At 36.8% G+C, this 20,363-nt stretch overlaps 1 protein-coding gene across 1 annotated transcript in view; it reads right to left on the bottom strand.

Annotated features, from left to right (window-relative positions):
• The window catches only part of CFAP47 (cilia and flagella associated protein 47), a 421,952-nt gene that overhangs the window by 171,755 nt on the left and 229,834 nt on the right, over positions 1-20,363 (bottom strand). Inside the window, exons 41-44 of the mRNA XM_072956043.1 lie at positions 14,047-14,117; positions 12,601-12,746; positions 1,964-2,075; positions 966-1,192 (exon numbers count right to left, since the gene is read on the bottom strand). Of these exons, the coding sequence (XP_072812144.1) occupies positions 966-1,192; positions 1,964-2,075; positions 12,601-12,746; positions 14,047-14,117 (556 nt within the window). The remainder of the gene's footprint in view (positions 1-965; positions 1,193-1,963; positions 2,076-12,600; positions 12,747-14,046; positions 14,118-20,363) is intronic.

Genomic DNA, 20,363 nt, shown 5'->3' with positions numbered 1-20,363 from the left:
CTCACGGTCCAGGGAGGAGCAACAAAGGACCTGCAAAGGCCATGGGGAGCAGGCCTTCCTCAGGTGTTTGAAAAACTGAGAAGAGACCTGTGCTGAGCGAGGGACAGGAGGGAACGGGGTCCAGTGGAGACACTGAGATCAGGGAGGGGATGGGTCTGACTAGGAGGGTCAGTAAGACCATGGGAAGGATGTTGGTTTTCACCCTGATGTGAGCTGGAAAAGCCAGAGGAGCATGTGATCAGGTTTATGTTTCAGAGGAATCATCTTGGCACCTTTGTGGAGACTGACAGTACCTTATTTCAACTATAAAATAGAATTCAAGCTGTAATAATGGAGTCTACAGTAATAGTCATGGTCATAACGACAACGCCTTATGTCTAGAGAGCACTTATTATATACCAGCTACTATGCTAAGCATTTTATATAATTATTTCACTTAGCTTCCAAGGATTATCAGTATCTGCAGATTAAAAACAGCAAAATTGAAGTCTGAGAATTTTTAAGCAACCAGCCCACAGTCAGACAGCTGGACAGTGTTAAAGTCTGGATTCTCAGCCTGGTAATCTGACCCCAGGGACAATCGTCTCTAGACCCTTAACAGAATATCCTGGGCAACTTTTAGAACATGTCCCCACCCACCTCCTTCCAGAGACTGATATTTAATTATTCTGGAGTGGGGCCTGGGCACTGGTAATGACTTCTCCAGGGCATTCAGATGTACAGCTAGAATTGAGAACTTGTGTGAAATGACCACTATACTGTAATGCCTAAAACTACCCAGTAGAATGTTTTGTTTAAGATTTATTATTTAATGAGGTCAAAGAAAAAAAAAGCAACTGAGCTGCCCTGGGGAAAATCAGCTTTCATCATTTTCCTACATAAAAATGTTATGATGAAGTAGTAAGAGCCCTGTCTATTTTTAAAGAGAGATTAATTTAAGCACGTCTTCTGTCCTCCGTACCCACCTCAATCTTGCTCAGCCCCAGGAGGGCAACAGCCACGCGGATACTGCTGCTCTCCAGAGTGCCGGTGATCAACCTTTTCTCATACTCTATCTTCGATATCTGTTGCTGGGCTGCAAAAGTCAAGGCTTTTTCCTTGGCTTCATTTATCAGTGGCAATTTAAGGTCCACAAGCAGGATTTGATGGGATTTGGATTTCAGGTATAGAACTGGATCTTTGTTAGTAGGCACTAGGGGAAGGAAAAACATTTGTGACTGCAATGGTTATTTCTACCCTTGACATTGTTATCCAGAATGGACTTGGGAGGTCTGAAATATAACACTGCAGTCAAGGCCTCCATTAACCAGGGGAAAAATAAATAGGAAATACATTTTTATAGTCTTTTTTTTTCACTTTTTTATAGTCTTAATTAAGTAATTCAAGAGTAAGTCTTCGGGAATTAAAGATACTCTACTGGTATTCTCTACAAAGAATTCTAGTCAAGTGGTTCTTTCAGAGACACATCATTACCTTGCTAAAAAAATTCTGTGGCCACTGTATTCCTATCAGAGATGAGAAGGCAGGAGGAGCAGAAATAAATGTAAAGGAAGACATCTGTCAAAGACTGGCAAGACCTGCCATTTTCTTTCACTAACAACCTTACACTGTAAACTAGAACGTAGGGGAGAAGTACAGGTTATACTGCCATCTACAGAATTTTGACACTGTAGTTACTTCCAGATTATTTGGAAACTGGAAGATTTTGCTGAGTAAATATTCTAAATGCCAAATTTCAATACTGACCTGAAGACTAAAAAATATTCTAAGAAGAATCACAATTGCCTTTTTCTTACTTGTTAAAATGGTGCTCTATTCTATGGATGCTGACATCATAAAGTTAAAAGGGAGCCTTTGAAAATGGAATCATATATGGAAAAACCTGCTGTGAGGATGCTTAGGTGACTATATGAGGCCCCATCCTTCAACATTATGAATGAAACAAAATGCACAGATACTCTACCTTCGTCAGGAGAACTGCTGAAGTCAAGTGGAGTTGAAGAATCCAATGGAAATAATCTGGAAGGCAAGGGGAGCATACCTTTTCCTTCCAAAACATATATTAGTTCTCCAATCTGAAAGACAACCACACAATGATATATTATAAAAGCTCAGGAAAAGGATAAACGTTTCACCTGTAAGCTGTGTGCTATAAAAACATGCATCGTGCTTTACTAAACAACATAGGCCCTAAATGGATGCAGAAGGGTAAGGATTAAATACAACCCTACCAAAGTACGAGGTAAACTCCGCATGCAACCAGAACACAGAGATGGATTAAGAACGTCCCAGGATGGCACTGACAGCACTTAATCTTTATAGCTACAAATATCCTCCAAAGAGTGCTAGCTTAAAACAAACACCCAAGCACAGGAGAAAATCTTTTCCTTCATTCTGTGATTTATTGTTGGATGGGAGTGACATCATTTTTGCAGGGTGTCTGAGTCCCCAAGAGTCTACATGTCAAAGTGGGGGTTTTGAAACTGCATGTGAGGGTCTGAAGATCTTTCAGGTAAGAAGTAGAAAAGACTAAAACAGAGAGTAAAAATAAAAGTGAGGGCAAGGCAAGGGCAGCAACATGATAGAGTGAAAGATCAAGAGAGGTGGATAATCCTGGTTTTCATTTGGGCATTGGCATTTACTAGCTACTAATAAAACTCAGGCAAGTTTACTGAATCTCTTGAGTGCCAGACTCCTCCCTTATAAAATGGGATGAACAACACTTCCATTTTAGGAACTCGAGATTAAATGAAAAAGGAGAAGGAGAGAGTCTCAAATGACATATCATACAATCACAATGGATAAACATTTAGATCTTGATTCTTCAAGGCAGCAGAATATGTCATCCCAAATAATGACTGTAGCAGTTCAGGACATGTCACCTAAAATATGCTGCCTTGGTATATTGATTATTTGAGCTGTAGCCACCTGAAAAACAGCAAACACAGAGAGAGGCTTTCTCTGAACTGCCCTTCACTGCCTAAAGACAGATCCTCCAAAAGGAACTCAATTATCATAAATCCCTTCCCTGAGTTTGATCAACCAGGGAAGACTGACTCTTGTCCCAGGAAGAGACTAGAAGTTGACATCATATCCAAACATTGTCACAAACTATTGTATCTTTTATCTACTCTTTTAAGAGCCCATTCATCTTTCCTAAAAATCATTTACTCTTATCTAAGTGGCTGCAACATTCCTCTCCTTTCCCTATTAAGATGGCATATAAGCCTGAATTCAAAGCCACCTCAAGGAGTTACTCCTTTTTCCTTGGGTATCTCCCATGTATACATGAGGTATACATGTTAATAAACTTCTGTTTTTCTCTTGTTAATCTGTCTTTTATTACAGGGGTCTTAGCCAAAAACAACTCAGAAGAGTAGAGGGGAAATTATTTTTCCTCCCCTACACTGCAAACAAAGAACTTTAAAATGAAATAATAATAATAAAAAAATACACAATCATGAGACAATCAGGGAAATATGAAGAATGCCTAGATTTTTGATGTCATTAAGGAAAAAATTTACAATATTTTTAGTAGTAATGGTGTCATGGTTATATATATATATATATATATTTTTAAATCAGTCTTTTTGTTGTAGAGCTACTTCCTGAATTATTTGTGGATAAAATGATGTCATGATTGGGATTGGCTTCATTATAATTATGAAACCTGTTTGGCCATGCACTGTTGAAACTGAGCAGAGAGTACAGGGAATGACTTATTGCAGTTTTATTTCTACAATTCTGTGTGCTTTACATTTTCCATAATGAAGTCTTTTCTTTCTTTTCCTTTTTTATTGAGCTATATTTGATTTATAATATGATCTAAGTTTCAGGTGTACAACATCGTGATTCACAATTTTTAAACGTTATACTCCATTTATAGTCATTATACCATACTGGCTCTACTCCCTGTGTTGTGTACAATGTATCCTTGTCACTTATTTATTTCATACACAGCAGTTGATACCTCTTAATCCTCTACCCCTTTTGTATCCCCTTTCCCTTCCCTCTCCCTACTGGTAATCCCTAGTTTGTTCTCTACCTCTGTGATTCTGTTTCTTTTTTGTTATAATCACTAGTTTGTTTTATTTTTTAGATTCCACATATAAGTGATCATACAGTATTTGTCTTTCTCTGTTTGGAAGTCTTTTTTTTAAATGTTTATATTTTAAGAAGTAGAATGACAGTAGAGATGTGGTGAGGACTACTGTGAGGTAACATTTAACAACTTTTGCCATTTCACTTTTTGTCTAAGATGTTTACAATATTTTGGTATATTTTTATCATGTGATCAACTTACTTTTCTATTATTTATATATATACTGTTTGATCAAATACATCTTTAGAATGATCCCTAACCCTTTGCCTGACACTTACCAGGCACTTAAGAGATCCATTTAAATGGAGTGAGAGCAGGCTTCCCAAACTTTCATGTGCATATAAATCACCTGAGGATCTTGTAAAAATGCAGCTCTGACTGAAAATATTTAGTAGGGGGCCAAGGCTTGAGAGGATCAATGAAAACAAAGGCTGAGAAATTCAGGTTTAAACTACACAATGGAGAATCTTGTACCGGAATCAGCTTGTAATGAGCATGCAACTCACCACTAGGAAAGCAAAAGGAAAGTAACTTTGAAGCTGGGACTGCAACTTGTTTGAACTGTCCCACAGTCTTAAAACAATATCAGCTGCATGCTGGAGAGGCTATTTCAAAGATACCTTTGAGCAAGCAATATACACATCAATGAAATAAAAGTGAACTGATTACATAATGAAAATATGTCAAACTACTATAAATATTTTAGATAAGTGAAATGGCAAAAATTGAAAAATAATCTAGAAACAATATAAGTGAACAATTTCTGATTGTGAGGACAATTTATTTATTGCTTCATTATCCCTCCTTAGCTGAGATTTGTTTATAAGAAAATTTTGTCATCTACTTTCATATGAAAGTATGTTCTGTACAATTTTATTAATTACAATCCACAATTATCTTCATTTCATGCTGAAAAAAAGGAATATGGAAAACTTTGAATATTTTAAGTTGTTTAGCATTTAAATCTGTGCACTCTGGGTAATAAATAGTATGTTATATACAATTTTCATAAAGTAATTTTTCCTAAGCAGCCATGTTCTTTGCAAACATAAATCCAAGCTAGTAATCTGAAATGTGTTTTGTGTATGTATATGTGTTCTACTACATACAACTGAGTTATCAACACTAATGGCAAAATTTTCAATGCTACTTGAAGTAGAATATAAATGCGTTAGTTCAACAGAGACTGGAGAAAACAATATATTAATATTTTACTTTCATTTTAACTTTTTATCCTACTTATTTTTATCTCAAAATCAGTTCTACCCAAAATATAGTTGATGGAAGAAATTCTCACATATTCAAGTATGCAGAAGTCACTCTGGCTCATATATGACTAGGCTTGACCTTTATGCTAACTAGAATAGCTTGTCTATGGCCTGACAAAACATGAATTTTACATCTGCCTTAACCATTAGGACACTGATCTTCCACTGTGGATTGGATGCCCCTAAGGAAACACAACTGTCACCCAGATTTGGGTGACATGGCGATCAACGTGTTAAAAGAAAAGAATGTATTTAAAAATCAAAATGGAGTAACTGTGGTTCAGGCATTCAAAGTGGAGGTGGTTGGCCACTGTGGATATAGTTGCAGACATATTCCTCCATCACTGAAAACTTGAATATTCTGGACTATATCAGACTCAAGGACATCACCAGCCATTCTCAAAACAGTAACTGCTAGCAGCTGCCAGCTGCAAACTTGTGGACTCAAGGTCTCCCCTTGTAACTGTGCAACCATTTCAGGCCCCAACCAATCCCTCCTTTACAAGTACCCTTACTTCTTACCAGCTCCAATCCTAATTGTTGACCACTTATGTAACTTTTAAATTTTTGCCTATATAAGCCTGTCCCATTTTGTAGTCTGGGCAACACAATTCAAGTGCTTCTTGAATCTGTGTCCCAGGCTATAGTCCTCAGTTTGGCTCAAATAAAACATTTTTCTATTCCTACTATAGATTGTTTATTGATGATCTGTGTTGACATAGTCTCTATGAGAAATCAGATGTGGTGAGTATAGAGTTACAATAATTATATATATATTTTTAATGTACGTGTGAATGAAACCAGAGCTTGTCCACTCCATGAAAACAAATACCGACTCACTGGATTTAATACAAAAGGAACAAACTATTTGCCAGAATATTTTCCTTAAATAAATTATAAACAGCTTCTTAGCCATTGATTAGCCAACTGAAATATCAGTAACTAAGACTCTATTTAATTCCGTTTAATTTCACATCTTACACAGACAATACATTAGCATTTCTCAAAAAGGTATTTTGTCTAACTTGTTCACATTCAAAGTTCTTTTTCATTAAAAAGAAACTTAATAAAATCAAAAATAATGCCTGTTTCAGCAAATTATTCACGAAAGTCATTTGTAGTATCATTTAATTATTTCCCTCTACTTTTCTTGAAATAAAATCAGACCAGGAAAGGAATACAAACTCAATAAAGAACACTTTTAAAGTAGAGATGCTCTTTACATTCCAAGTCTAGAGGCAGTAACATGGGAAATAAAATTATCTGACACATAACAGACACTTGTCAATGTGAGCTGTTCTAGTAGTTGCCTATTAAATTTCCTTTCTGCTCTTAATTTCATATTTTCCAGTTGGCATGTTTACTTGGATTGATATATTTTCCAGAAAGATGCCAAAGCCCACTGACAATGTTAAGAACACCTCACAAAAGACATTTTGTTCTTCCTGTGTATCGAGTTAAATGTAGGCCTCAAACAACACAGTTCATGCAGTTTTACAAGACCAGCCATTAAATTAACCAGAAAGGAAGGACACAAACACAGAATTGGTAGGAAAGTTTTAATCCCAGCTCTGCTACTAATTAGCTGAGTAACCTTGACCAAATCATGGATGCCCTCCAGATACAAATAAACCCAATCTCTAAAAAAAAATTTTTTTAGACGGAAATCAAATCGCCATGCTGATTCATAGGTCTTAAGTTCTACTTACTCTCTTATATTGGACCTAGATATTGCTAGGTTTTGTAATTTGTTTATTTGAATTGGCTGAAACATTATTTTTATGGCTAAACATGAGACCTAAGCTAAAATTCTAAAACAGTAATTTCCATACACTAGAAAGAAATCATTAATCACTGTAGGTGACTATCTACTTCATGTTGTAATAATTACAACATGAAGCTGACCAGTAAGAATAATTGCTGTTCTTTTAAAGTACTATTTTTCATAGAAAGATTGAGCTAAGAGATTGAGTAAGGGTGAGAAGAAGGCATATAAAAAGATTTATATGCCTGCATTAAAAAGTTCAATTTTTTAAATACCATTTTAACACAATCTTAATTGCATGCCTGAGAGACTATTCCACACACATTTTGAGAAGGCAACATATATTTAAATGGCATAAAATACAAATTGATTGTTTAATAAAAAACAAACAGTATATTGTAGGAAAACAACTCTCTAAGCAAGAAGCTGGGCCTAGACTCTAGAAGCTATTGTGACAAGATTAATAATCTCTTTTTGCCTTTATCACTGTATTTTTCAGAAGTTTCTATTCAAATTTTTTGCCCCGCATTTGCTCTGCAAGTAAATGAAAATTTGCTTTCCCTTCACTTGTGAAGATCACTCAAACTGCCATTAAGTTTGATCTTTATATCAATTTTCATCTTTACAGTTGTCTCTTGTTCCCTTCTTTTTTCCCCCAAATCCAACATCGCCACCTCCTCTTTCACCAGTTTCTAACATGCTTCTCTGTTTTACTGCTAGTAAGTGAAAAAAGAAGGCAAGGTAGAATGGAGGTGTGTGGAGTAGCATAATAGACCACAAGAGTCTCCTAGCCAGTCTCTCAGTCTCCAGTTTCTGCCTCCAATTCTTAATCTACTCTCTGTATTGGCCCCAGAGATGTTTTCTAAAGCAAAAATGAAATCAGATTATGCCTAGGGCTCAATACCTTCTATTGGGTTCCTGCTTTCAATAATAACAATAAATTGCTATTCAACTTAAAATTCACTGTACTCCTCATTATCAGTCTGACTTATCCATCCAATCCATTTTCTGTCACTTTCAACATTCCATTCTCAGAATTTGCAATTCAAGTACCCATGAAATTTCAAGCTTAGCTCTTTCGCCTAGTGTTCTTAGAATCTTCTCCTGAGCATACTTCTCTGCCCAGATTCTGCTGACTTGCAAATTTCTACTCATCCTTCTTAACCAAACTCCTCTATTAATCAATTATCCCTGCCTCTGCTATGCATTCTTCCCTCTAGTCTAGAAACGGTCACACTCTGTCTGACTGTGTTACAGAAATAAGTGGACATGTTCCAGTACACTGTGTGCACAAGAAAAAAGTATGTCTTGCAAGGGGCATCTTTTTGAGGGCACAGTTGTCCCAGCACATGGCTACACCCACTGAAAGTAGGAATGCATTTTTCTAACTCTTACGAATGTGCTACATGCTCAGCAAGCATTTTTCTACCACCTGGAGGGAACGCCTACTTCAAATGAACACCAACTTTCTGTGTGAGCTGGGCTAGCCTTCTGCAAGTCTGTCTTCTCCACTGGAATGTGACTCCCTTGAGTTCAGTGTTCCTGCCCTTTCTGCGTGTTCACTCTCTCCATGCCTAGAAAACTGGTTTCATACAGGTGGAATTAAACTGTGTTGGGAGGAGTGAACAGAATAATAAAATGAAATTACTGAGAATACATTTTGACTGCTTCAAATTTTAAAACTTGCAATAAGCCATTCTCCATATTCTGTAGTTTCCTTCAAGAATGAGAGGGTTCCAAATCTGCAATTAGTAGATAAATAAATTCTGGAGATCTAATGCACAGCATAGTGATTATAGTCAACAATATTCTATTATAAACTGCAAAGTTGCTAAGAGTCAAGATCTTAACTGTTCTCAACACACAAAAAGAAATGAGGATTGTGTGACTGTGATAAATGTATGGTGGTAATCATACTGCAACATATAAATGTATCAAACCAACACTGTACACCTCAAACTTAAACAATGTTACCTGTCAATTATATCAAATAAAAACAAAAGGATGAGAGGGTACATGAAATTAACATGGATTTGGGAAAATAGGAATTACTGTTTTCTCATGTTCTACATGTCATTTACAGTAGAGTCCCGTGGAGCTGACATATTGGTACCCCAGAGGTATGTGGAATCTTTACAGACTGACTGGTTGCATCAATAAAGAATCCAGAGAAGACCCTTAAGAATAAATAACTACCACTGGGTACAAAATTCTCTTTTTCAGATTTTAGTCTCATGTTTTTTTTGAAAAGGCTGCAGTGCTTATTGTAGGATGACGGTTTCACAATAATAGGGGAAAGGAGGGTGGGTGAAGAGGGGAAGGCCTTGCAGTGTGAAGGGGCACAAGCTACGCGTAACTCTGTGCACATTTACTGCACTGATAGAGACTTTAAAGTTCACCTAACCTGCCCCCATATTGCCAATAGACATCCTGAGGTTAATAAATGTTTCAAAGTGTTTACGGATGAGATTTCATCTTCTCTGTGTTTCATCAGGAACAACTCAGGGGTATGGCCTGTGGAGAGGAGTGTAGTTACCACAAAGGGAAAAAAAAGTGGTTGTAACAAATTGAATGAAAAATCAAAGGATGAGTGAAATGTGGCTGGCATTTAAAAGTCACAGAAAATAAAGGAAACCACTTATAAATAATACTCTGTCCCTCTAGCTATAAAAATAACTTTCATTAAACTGAAGCTCATATGCCTAAATGTAAAACTACATAAAGGTTTTAGCATAATATAATGTTTTTACTTTTACATTCAGTAAAATTAAGCAAAAATCCATATTATTAAAGTCTGTACATTAATTATGATGGAAAAAGCTGCATACAGATTATAGATTAATTACAAATATATATGAGAGACTGCCAGCTTAATCTCTGCATCAGCAGAGACAGAAAGAAGGAGAATGAAATGAGTAACATTGCAAAAAGTCAAGTGAGAGGTTCCACTTACTTATGCAAATCTCAGGGAGATGGCCAGAGGGACATGCAATATATTCAACCACTGGTATGGCACAGCCTTAGACTAAATTGTGGTAAACTATGTATCAACAAGAAGGCCTTGCAGGGTCTTCAACCTGGGACTGGGCACCCTTGCCCTCTCAGCTTTTGATTTGACTTGGCAAGGCTGACACTCTCTTTGGTGTATGGGGCCCTGGTACGGGCCTGGACCAATCTGCATTGCTTAAGGTGCTCAGGGATGCCGGCTCCTACTTCCTCAAGGCAGCAATACCTCGCCTTTGGTTTCTATTTGTTTTGACCAAATTTCATAGACAGAAAAGGACAATGAAGGACTGGAAGATAAATCTACAGGGGAGAGAAGTCGTCTGGTTTGGTTCAATAAAAAGGCTCATGTGTTGGTGGAAGAAGGCTGCTCAGGCCACAGCAAACAGCTACAAATGGAACCCACTCTTAACCGAGGCCCCATGTCAAAGACCCCTGCCTGACGCCCCTGCTTCTCTCATAGGGACAATCTTAGAAATGCCAAGTGGGAATCCAGGACTATTCAGAGGGGATGTTTACCTGGGCACCATCATGAAGACACGGGTTATGTCAATACACGGCTTTGCATGTGCAGTGTTCGTGTGCTGTGGGTGGGGGTCTGTCAACCCCTCTTCCCAGAAAGTGCATTTCCTTTAAAACTGGGGCATGATTCTGTTCCAGGTTCCTCCATTCAATCTACCCCGTCCACACATGAGCAGAAATCTCTTTGGATCTCTAGCATTTGATACCATGAATTTTCAGGGCTTTTATAGGTTCTTCCCTAATCCAAGAATTTCTATGAACACTGATGGAAGTTTTGTTAAACCGTTTCTACTTTCAAACAGCTATTACATAAATCATTTCATTCTTTATTTGAAAGTTCAAATGGAACAGCCAAAATGAAACAAATCACATACCCCTGATAGCAGTTTTAGTAGAAATGTTTCTGCTTTACACATGGAAAGTTATCAAACTGAGGCTTAATTACTTTATAGGTTTCAACAGGTGGTTTTTAATGGCAAGACAGTTATCACAGATTTAATAAGAACAGGCACTAACTAGGTGGACTTGGATGTTTGATTATCTATTTAAGCGTGTAATTGCATTTTTCAATATAATTAGCAATAAAATTGAATGCATAAATTAATAGATGTATTTCTCAACTTAAGTAATTGTAATTCAATGCAATACTTTTGATTAGGGGCATTATTTCTCAATTGATAGCAATATAATTTAACGATTATTGCTTTTCCTAATATTTTCTCTGACAAGAACAAAATATATGTAATCAAAAGGCGTGTTCTAATAAATTGAGATGCTAGGTTAAGGGCAATTATATTTTGATTAATTTAGATAAAATTTATGGAAGTAAATATTAATAGTCAAATAGTCTAATTCAGAGAATAAAATCATCCTCTTATTTATGCTGAGAATTAACCCTAGTATTTTCTAGGGCTATAATATAAATTGATATAAAAAAGGGATTGTGAAACATTTTATTAAACTACTGGTCATACTAAAGTTGTTTTTTTTTTTTTTACAAATTTTTACATAGAGGGATTCAGTGAAATCTTACATTCTTTTTATAAAAGAAATGAAAAACAAATGTAGAATCACTATAAAATAGCATATTTTTCCCTCTTAAGTGGTAATTCAGTGTAAAATTAAACTGTTCTTTACATAGTTAACAGGCTAGACTATTTCTCATGTGTAAATGATCCTATAGACAACAGGTCAATAAAATATCTCTTTCCAATTACCATTATTTCACTGCATATGCATTCAATATAGTACATAACTGATATAAAACTTACATATTTGAGGCTATCTCCTGGGTAATAAATTCCCTCCTCAGGTCAACACATGGCAGTATCTTTCTGGAAAAGGCTTATACCAAAAAACTTTTCCTCTATAGACTCTCTTCTTTGTTTCCCTCTCTCTCTCTTCCCCCTCTCCCATCTTCCTTTCTCCCTTTCTCCCTCTCCCTCTCTCTGTCTCTCTCCTTTGCTGGTTTTAAAGAAGCAAGATGCATGGATCCCAGAGCCAGGAAATTAATTCTCCCAACAACCTAAGAGAATTTTGAAGCAGCGACTTCCAAGGAGAGCCCAGCATGGGCCAATCCCTTGACTGAAGACTTGACAGGCCTTAGACAGAGGACCGGTCTAGGTCATGTCTGGATCTCTGATCCATGGAAAATGTGACTTGTTACACAACCAGAGATAACTAATACAGACGGGGCACAGTTGGGTAGGCACACCCCCACTCTGCTCCCATGGGACTTCCTTACCCAGCCATTCTAAAATTAACCTGCAAACAGTGTAACTCTGCTTATTCTTGAGGATAAGCTCTTTGTTTAGCAACTAGAGGAGTGAAACTGCCATCTACATTTCTAGAGTCTTCAGCTGCCTTCAATTTGCCTGTACTGGTTATTCCATTAAAGTGTCAGCCCGTGATGAAAGCAGACAACACAGCTCTGTGCTCACCTTCTTGTTGCTGAGGATGATGACACAGTAGCGCATGTGCATGTCAAAGGGAAGAAAGAAGAGCTCCAGGTTGGAAGTCCCTTTTGGTCCCAGGTGAAGAGTGTGTGTAGAGCAGAAGAACTCTTTGATGAAATGGGACTTAATCGCTGTCAAAACATAAATGAGGGCTTGTTGACGTATCATTTCATTAAGTGCTGTTCAAACAAAGCAGCTGTTTCATTCAGTGATTAAAGTTTGAGGATGAATTTAAAAAGTGCTCAAAGCACTAGCACAAACAATTACAAGATGATGCACTCATTTGTTAATGAAAGTATGGGTGACCCCGCCCAAGCCTGATATAATGAAAATGCATAATTATGACCCTTTATAAAAGATTCTTTAATAAACAAAGGGAACTTCACTAGTACTTAAAATGAGCCTGGATATATATTATATACATATATATAGCAAAGAGGTCATCCTAGAATCTTCAACTTTTTTTGTAAACTAAGTGACTATACAAATCACAGATGTAACAGACAACTTAAACTGGAAATAAAAGACTGTGTATATCTATCTATCTATCTTTCTTTCTCTCTATTGGTTTTTTAAATACATTCACAAATTCCTCAAGACTGCCTTGAATGTGGGGATACTGTGGGCCAGTCTTAGTGATTTTATCCCAAGGAATAAATATGTTGGAATGGAGCAAAATCAAGCAGTGTGACTGCTGATCCTAGAGCAGAAAATGTAACACAACTTCTTTCTAATCATCTCTCCTTCTTAGTTCACTTGCTTTTAGAACCACGTTGCCTTCCTGTGAAGAAGCCTAGGCCATCTAGAGAGGCCCCAGGTAAGTGTCCAGGCCAAGAGCCCCACCCTCAGTCTGACTGCACTGCATGAAAGACATTGAACAAGAGTCACTGAGCTGAGGCCAGTCAGCCGCTCAGTGTGAGAGATAATAATTATAATACATTTTGTTTAATGCCACTACACTTGGGGTGTTTTTTCTGTAGCTAGAGATAACCAGAACATCTCTGTATCTACTTTCCTATCCACCATTCTATCTATATTTTCTAAATCTAGAGTTATTTCAAAAAACAACGTAAATCTGTGTTCTCCTTAAAATTTTAAACATGGTGATACCTGTCACCTAAATAGGTTGAACCAGTTCAGAATAAGCTGAAAGAAACATAAAGGTCATTTATTGAAATACATTCACTGTGCAGGTGAGGAAGCTAAGATTTAGCAGTGAAAGGCAAGATGTGGACAGTTTTCCAAAGGGTCATGAACAGAAAAGGCTGAGGATCAACACCTCAGCCTGCCAATGGGCCAGCAATCCCCAGAGCCTGCTGTTCTGTCTCTGGTCATCACTACTAACTACTGAATATTTCATTTCATATGATGCTCTATACATAAGAATAAGACATGAAAACAAATAAATTAGCTTTTATTTGAGGCACTCACAGGTTTTTAAGGCATTTGGGGCATGGAAAGAGCCTTCAGCAACGTCACATTCACCGCTACTCACAGCACCACTGTCATAAGTAGATAGAAAACCAACATCAACAATACAAACAAAACCCAAAAACAATACTCTTATCTTAATTCAATCTTACAGATTACTAAAAATTATGGCTATCTACACTATGATATGCAAAGACCACAGATGTATTTCAGATACCATTTTTATGTTTATATCATGTTAGAAATTTTAAAAATAAGAAAAAGGAAACTAACAATCATCCATATTTTCACCATTGCTTTTTAAAAAATTTGGTAAACACAATTCATTTTTACTTTCAAATACTGTAAAGAAGTAAACATTTGACAATACTAACCAAAATAATAAAACCCCAAATCCCAAGACTCGAAAGTAGGTGGTCTCAACTGAGGACGACATAGGTAGTCTCTCCAAAAATGGTTTTAGAACTTTATTTCTTGAGAAAGTCTTTTCTCTAAGCTTAATGTTTCCATACTGGCTTCTTTAGTGTAAAGGCAGAAGGAGACTTGGGCAGCTGTTTAATCTCTTCCTGCAGCTCTGAAAATTAATTAGCAGATCACAGCCTGAAGCAAGTGCCTCCCTTGAAAGGTTCCACATCTTCCAGGACCCATCAATTTTGTCCAAATTGCTCCTCTTAGTATTCATTATTATTTTGCTATCAATTAGTATCTGGGCTCTAAGATATTGTTTGATTTTTTTCTGAGAATATAAAAACTCCATATTTTCTCACCTTGCCAGCTGCTCTGTCTGAATATGATACTGTAAAACTACACTATTTCTAAGTAATGCTCTTCCAACCATATACATTCCTTTCCTCCAAACACTATCTTTTCTTTACACTACATTAATAATAAGGTTATTTACCACATCTTGTCATTATTTTACTTTACTTCTACTCCAGGCACTCTGATTAGCACTTCAAGTAATAGCCCCCCATTTAAAAAGAACTTCTAATATTTTATGTAATTTGAGCATTGGATAGATACTTGAAGGCTATAATAGACATAGTAGATGGATATTTCAGCATTTATAAGGGAGATTATACAAAGGGTGGAAAGAACAAAAAAGAATGCTTATTTCTCAATATACGACTCTGATGCCATCTCTTTGATAATGGAGCTCTGGGTAGAAGAGCTGATTAAAATCCTCAGATAATCTCCACATCTCATTTGGCTCAATACTTGCAATTACTAGCCCTTTAGTCAATTTTTTTTTTCATAGTGAAGAGAACAGCAGAGCAATTTAGGCTTCATCTCCTTTTTCTTTTCTTTACCTGTTTTGTTGGAGAACAGCTAATGAAAGTGCCTTCTGAACAAATCAGAGTTGCCTCATCCTCAAAAGAGAGTCTCAAACCCAGAAAAATTATATGCACAATTTATGCTAAAGATAGATTAAAAAAAAACTGCAGACCTAAGAATTTTATTGACTTGCTCACAAAGCTAATGATTATGATGATTAATTCAGATTTTTTTCACCAGAAAATAATTTAATACAGTAATCTGGCTCAGGACAATTCTATTTTACCTGATCAAAGTTCTTGAGTCTAGAAATTTGGTGTTAAACCCAACTTAATTACAAAACCAGTATCCTGCATGTCCTAAAAACTGAACAGAAAACAACGCATTTACTTTTTTGTTACTCCCTCAATCCATTGCTATCATTTTCCTAGATGCTCACTGATTACTGTTGAAGCTATGGCAGAGGGAGCATTTTAAAGCCTTGGTCGTAAGGAAGAAGCAGCATCAAAAGAGGTGAAAATTATACAAAACAACACAGATCAAGCAATGGAATATTTTCTGCTAACTTAGTAATGGGCCAAAATCAGGGAGTAGAACCTACTCACAAGGTGTGAAGGGAGGACATTTCTTTTTCCTCTGTAATAGGAGCACATAGCTCTTGAAATGTCAATGTAATCAAAATGACACTGAACTGGTTCTATTCAGGGCATGAATAAGTCAGCCCCAAGAATGACTTCCTCCTACTCAAGCCTTTTCAACAGGGAAGGAAGATCTTTAGTATAAGCTTTCATACTTCTGGGCTGGCACTCAGGGCTGCATCCAAACCAAAGAGCAAATTATCTGGTTCAACACTAGTTTTTACACATCATAGGAAGGAATATAAGAGGATCAATTTTTAGATTCAGTCCATCCTCCATGTGTCCAGGAGTTTGTCAAAAAAGGGCCTCCTGGCCATCTGGAGGGCAGTTAAACTGGAATGTTTGCTGCTTTTTGTACTACTTTGGCCCATGAACAGTTGAGAAGTCTCTAAAGCAAGGGGTGCTAACCTGTGGTCTAAGAACAGAGTGAATCTGTGAATTTAAATGGGGAAAAATTCCAATCTTGATTTCCACTACCTCTTAAGAGCAATTTAAACCAAACCATAGTAATATTAGCTACACTACGGTTTGGTCACCAAACAATCAACAGATATGTTGATAGCACATTTCAGTTCTTGCACATATCTTGAGCTATTATTTACTTTCACTACTACTTTCAAAGTATAGTAGTTATCTCCACCAATAGATTTTATTATGTGCTGTGTTAATGAAGAAGTAATTTAATATATTACAATTTTTAAAATATTTTGATAATCTACTAGACTTTTATTTCCTCTATGCTATAGACTGAACTGTCACCCTTAAACTCATATACTGAAGACTTAACTCTCCAAATAGCTGTGTTTGGAGACAGGGCTTATTGGAAGGTAATTAAAGTTAAATGAGGTTATAAGGGTGGGGCCCTGATTAGATAGAATTAGAGTCCTTATACAAAGAAACACCAGTGATCTTACCCTCTCTCTGCATTCACAAAGAAAAGATCATGTGAGCATACAGTGAGACTGCTGCTGCCAGTAAGCCAAAAGAAGAGGCCTCAGAATGAAACCTAGCTTGCTGGTATCTTGGATTTCCCAGGCTCCAGAACTGTGAGAAATAAATTTCTGTTGTTTAAGCTCCCCATTCTATGATATTTTGTTATGGCAGCCTAAGTAGATTAAGACACTCTTAATCCTTGCATCTTATTTTATGTATTTATGAAACACTATTTTATGATATAGAACAGGCTTCAAATCAGACTGCCAAAGAGCCTGATGACATTAAAACCGGGTATGAAACCCTAAATCTAAAGCAAGAGGATCATGACAGATTATTAGTACACACATCTGGCTTTTGATTCAGTCTGCTTTCCTTAGAGACTTGCTTAATTCTAATTGTTACTAATTATTCAGTGTAGTAGAAAGAAATATTTTAAAATCATGGCTCTCCAGAACCCAGCTTTTTTGGTTTTTTAAGCAAGAATCAAGACTCAGAAATATATCTCCACCAGGGCCTTATTTGATTTGGGTGGCTATTCTGAGCCAAGCTATTCTGGGAACAAGTACGAATGATGAAACCCCTAAGTTCATAGAGTATCCAGTCGGCCATGCAAAGCAGCTCTACAAGAAAGAAGTACAAAGCAGAATGACAAACACTTCAACAACTTTTCAACCTGAATTCACACTTTCCCATGCTGACACTATAGTCCATATTTATAAGCATATGCCGTAGACTTCCCCTTAACTGCCTCTCCTCCACTCCTCCGATGCTGCCTCAATTCCCTCTTCCTATGTTCTTTCTATACTTGTAGGAAAGTCCTCCCCTTGCTCTAGATTCCGCCATCAAGATAGTACTCATACTTCAGATCCCAGTTTGTATATGATAAAGGAGAACATGCGGTATGCGTAGAAGAAAGTTATTAGGACCTAATTTTTCCTCTTCAACATCTTCTCTTCCATGAATATCGCAATAATATCTACAAAGTGATATTCCTTGCCAGTTAGCTCACAGAGCACATATATATATATGAATATATTATATTATATCCATATATATATATGGATAACATATACAACTGAATGCATTCTGCCCTGTATAATTATTTCCATTTGTGTAGATTTTTGTTTCTTCTCAGCTTGATGGTGGGCAACTTGAGGGCCAGATCTGTGACTTATTTATCCCAACATTTCTCCAGTACTAAGAACAATGCTTAAGGTGCCACTTAGTGAGAATTTATTCAATGATAAATAATTTGATATTGCTGGAAAAAAATAGCAAATCATATCACTGTACGAAATTATTTACAAAGTGCTCATTTCTGAGCACGGCTGAGCCATCACTCAATCTTACAGTGTGGCTAAAATCAGTCTCCTGTCCTGATCCCTTCTGACAATCCATGGGACTTAATTAGAATATAAACTTCTTCACTGCTCTTGCTTATGCACGTGGATCATGTTCCCATAAAGTAAAATACGAATGATGAGTATAAAGTTTTCTCATCCATGTGGTTGCAAATGTGTTGTTTTATATGTATCTGTTGCTTAAGAAGACAAGTTTATAGAGATGTTTGAAAGTTTTTAATAGGTGATCCTTTTTTATGCCACCTGAAAGAATTTCAGCACTTGGCTCATTTGAGAAGGGATAATTTATTATTTGGGAGATACTAACTGAAGTGACTCTGAAGAGGAGTATCCATTAGTATATGCGAGGTCAGGCAACAGTAACAACCCCACAGCTCAGTGGATAAACACAATAGTTTATTTCCTGTTCACACTACATGTCCATCCTAGGTGGAGAGGATACACTCAGAGATCCTTGGTGAAGGAGGCCTCCATTTCTATATGTGCTTCTCTAATAACTGTGGTAGGGAAAGGGGACAAGAAAAATTGCTCACTGGGTCTTAAAGCTGCCACTTGGGAAAAAAAATATTGGCAAGGGAGGGTAATAGCTAAGTGGCAGAGTGCATGCTTAGCATGCATGAGGTCTTGGGTTCAGTTCCCAGTACCTCCATTAAATAGAACAAAAAACAAACCAACAAAAAACACTGAGCACGTCTCACATGCCACTGGCCGATTAAGTTATGTGTTCATGTCTAACTTCAACATCAGTGGGGAAGTGCAATATTATCATGTCTCTAAAAAGATGAAAAAAGGATATTTGGAAAAAGCTTAAAAAAAATCCAGTTAGCTTATGGAGATTTTTAAAAACATTTTCTTGTTCTCTTATATTATCTTGATGATTAAACTTAGAGACTAGACCAGGGTTCTACTCAGACAATGTAATGCTTATTATATGGTGTCTTACATACAAAAATTAATCAGAGAGGTACTGCACCAGATTTCCATTCTAGTCACAATTTAAAATGCAGGGAAATATATACAAGATCTTGTGGTAGCTCATAGCGAAAAAAAAATTTGTGACAATGAATACATGTATGTTCATGTATAACTGAAAAATTGTGCTCTACACTGGAATTTGACACAACATTGTAAAATGACTATAACTAAATAAAAAAAAGTTAAAAAATAAAAAGAGTTTAAAAAGGAAAAAAATGCATGTTTCTTAAAAAAATAAAATAAAATAAAAAGCATGTTCTTAAACTTTATTTGTCTGGAAATCTGTTTAAGACAAACAGTAAGGAGATCTTTAAGAGAAACAGGATGTGTCACACTGCTAAGTATTGTTTTATTAAGATATGTGTGTGTGTGTGTGTGTGTGTGTATAAAGACATACATATTTAAAGATAAAAAGGCCTCATTATGCTGATGAAGCAAGACTGATGGAATATGAGATAACGCTGTGTTATCTGGAGGTAAAACTTCCTTTCATGTCCTCTCATGGTGGAACTGTCGGCTCCCTATCCCAGTAACCACTGGCCATGCCCTCCTCCTGGACAAAACCCTCATGTCATTTTAATGTATATGTGGAGAAGGGCAGTTTTTCAATCTTCCTGTAAGCTAGGTTCACTCATCTGATTAAGATTTGATGAGTGGGCTACAAACAGAAGTGCTACATGGTATTTCTGGGAAGCTTCCCTAATAGACAAAGGGCACACTCATCCTTTTGCTCCCTCCTTTCTGCTGCCTATAACATGGATGTGATTGCTGGAGTTCTGGACACTTTGGATGCCCCTTGAAGGTGAATAGAGATGCGCCTGCTACATGCATTGGAGCCTAGAGGTGTCACACAACAAGGAGTCAAGACCCTAGAAGAAGGAGCCACAGTCATGCTTCTAATAAACCTGTTCAGAACTGTCAGAAAGGCAGCCTTTTGGCGAACTTGAGACTATCCTAACTCAACATATGAATCTGGGGCTCAGTATTCAACCCACATCAGTGCTCAAAGGACAAACCAAGAACCAGCCCTTCTCCTAGAGGAACTGTGTGGCTTTTGCCTTTGTCAGTCTCACCCTTGCTTTTGATCTGGGAGAGGTATATGGAGTAAATCCTCACTCCTTTAAACTAAAGG

Source organism: Vicugna pacos, chromosome X (assembly GCF_048564905.1).
Source record: "Vicugna pacos chromosome X, VicPac4, whole genome shotgun sequence".
Classification (NCBI taxonomy): Eukaryota; Metazoa; Chordata; class Mammalia; order Artiodactyla; family Camelidae; genus Vicugna; species Vicugna pacos.
This window is presented reverse-complemented; position numbering and strand designations above follow the sequence as displayed.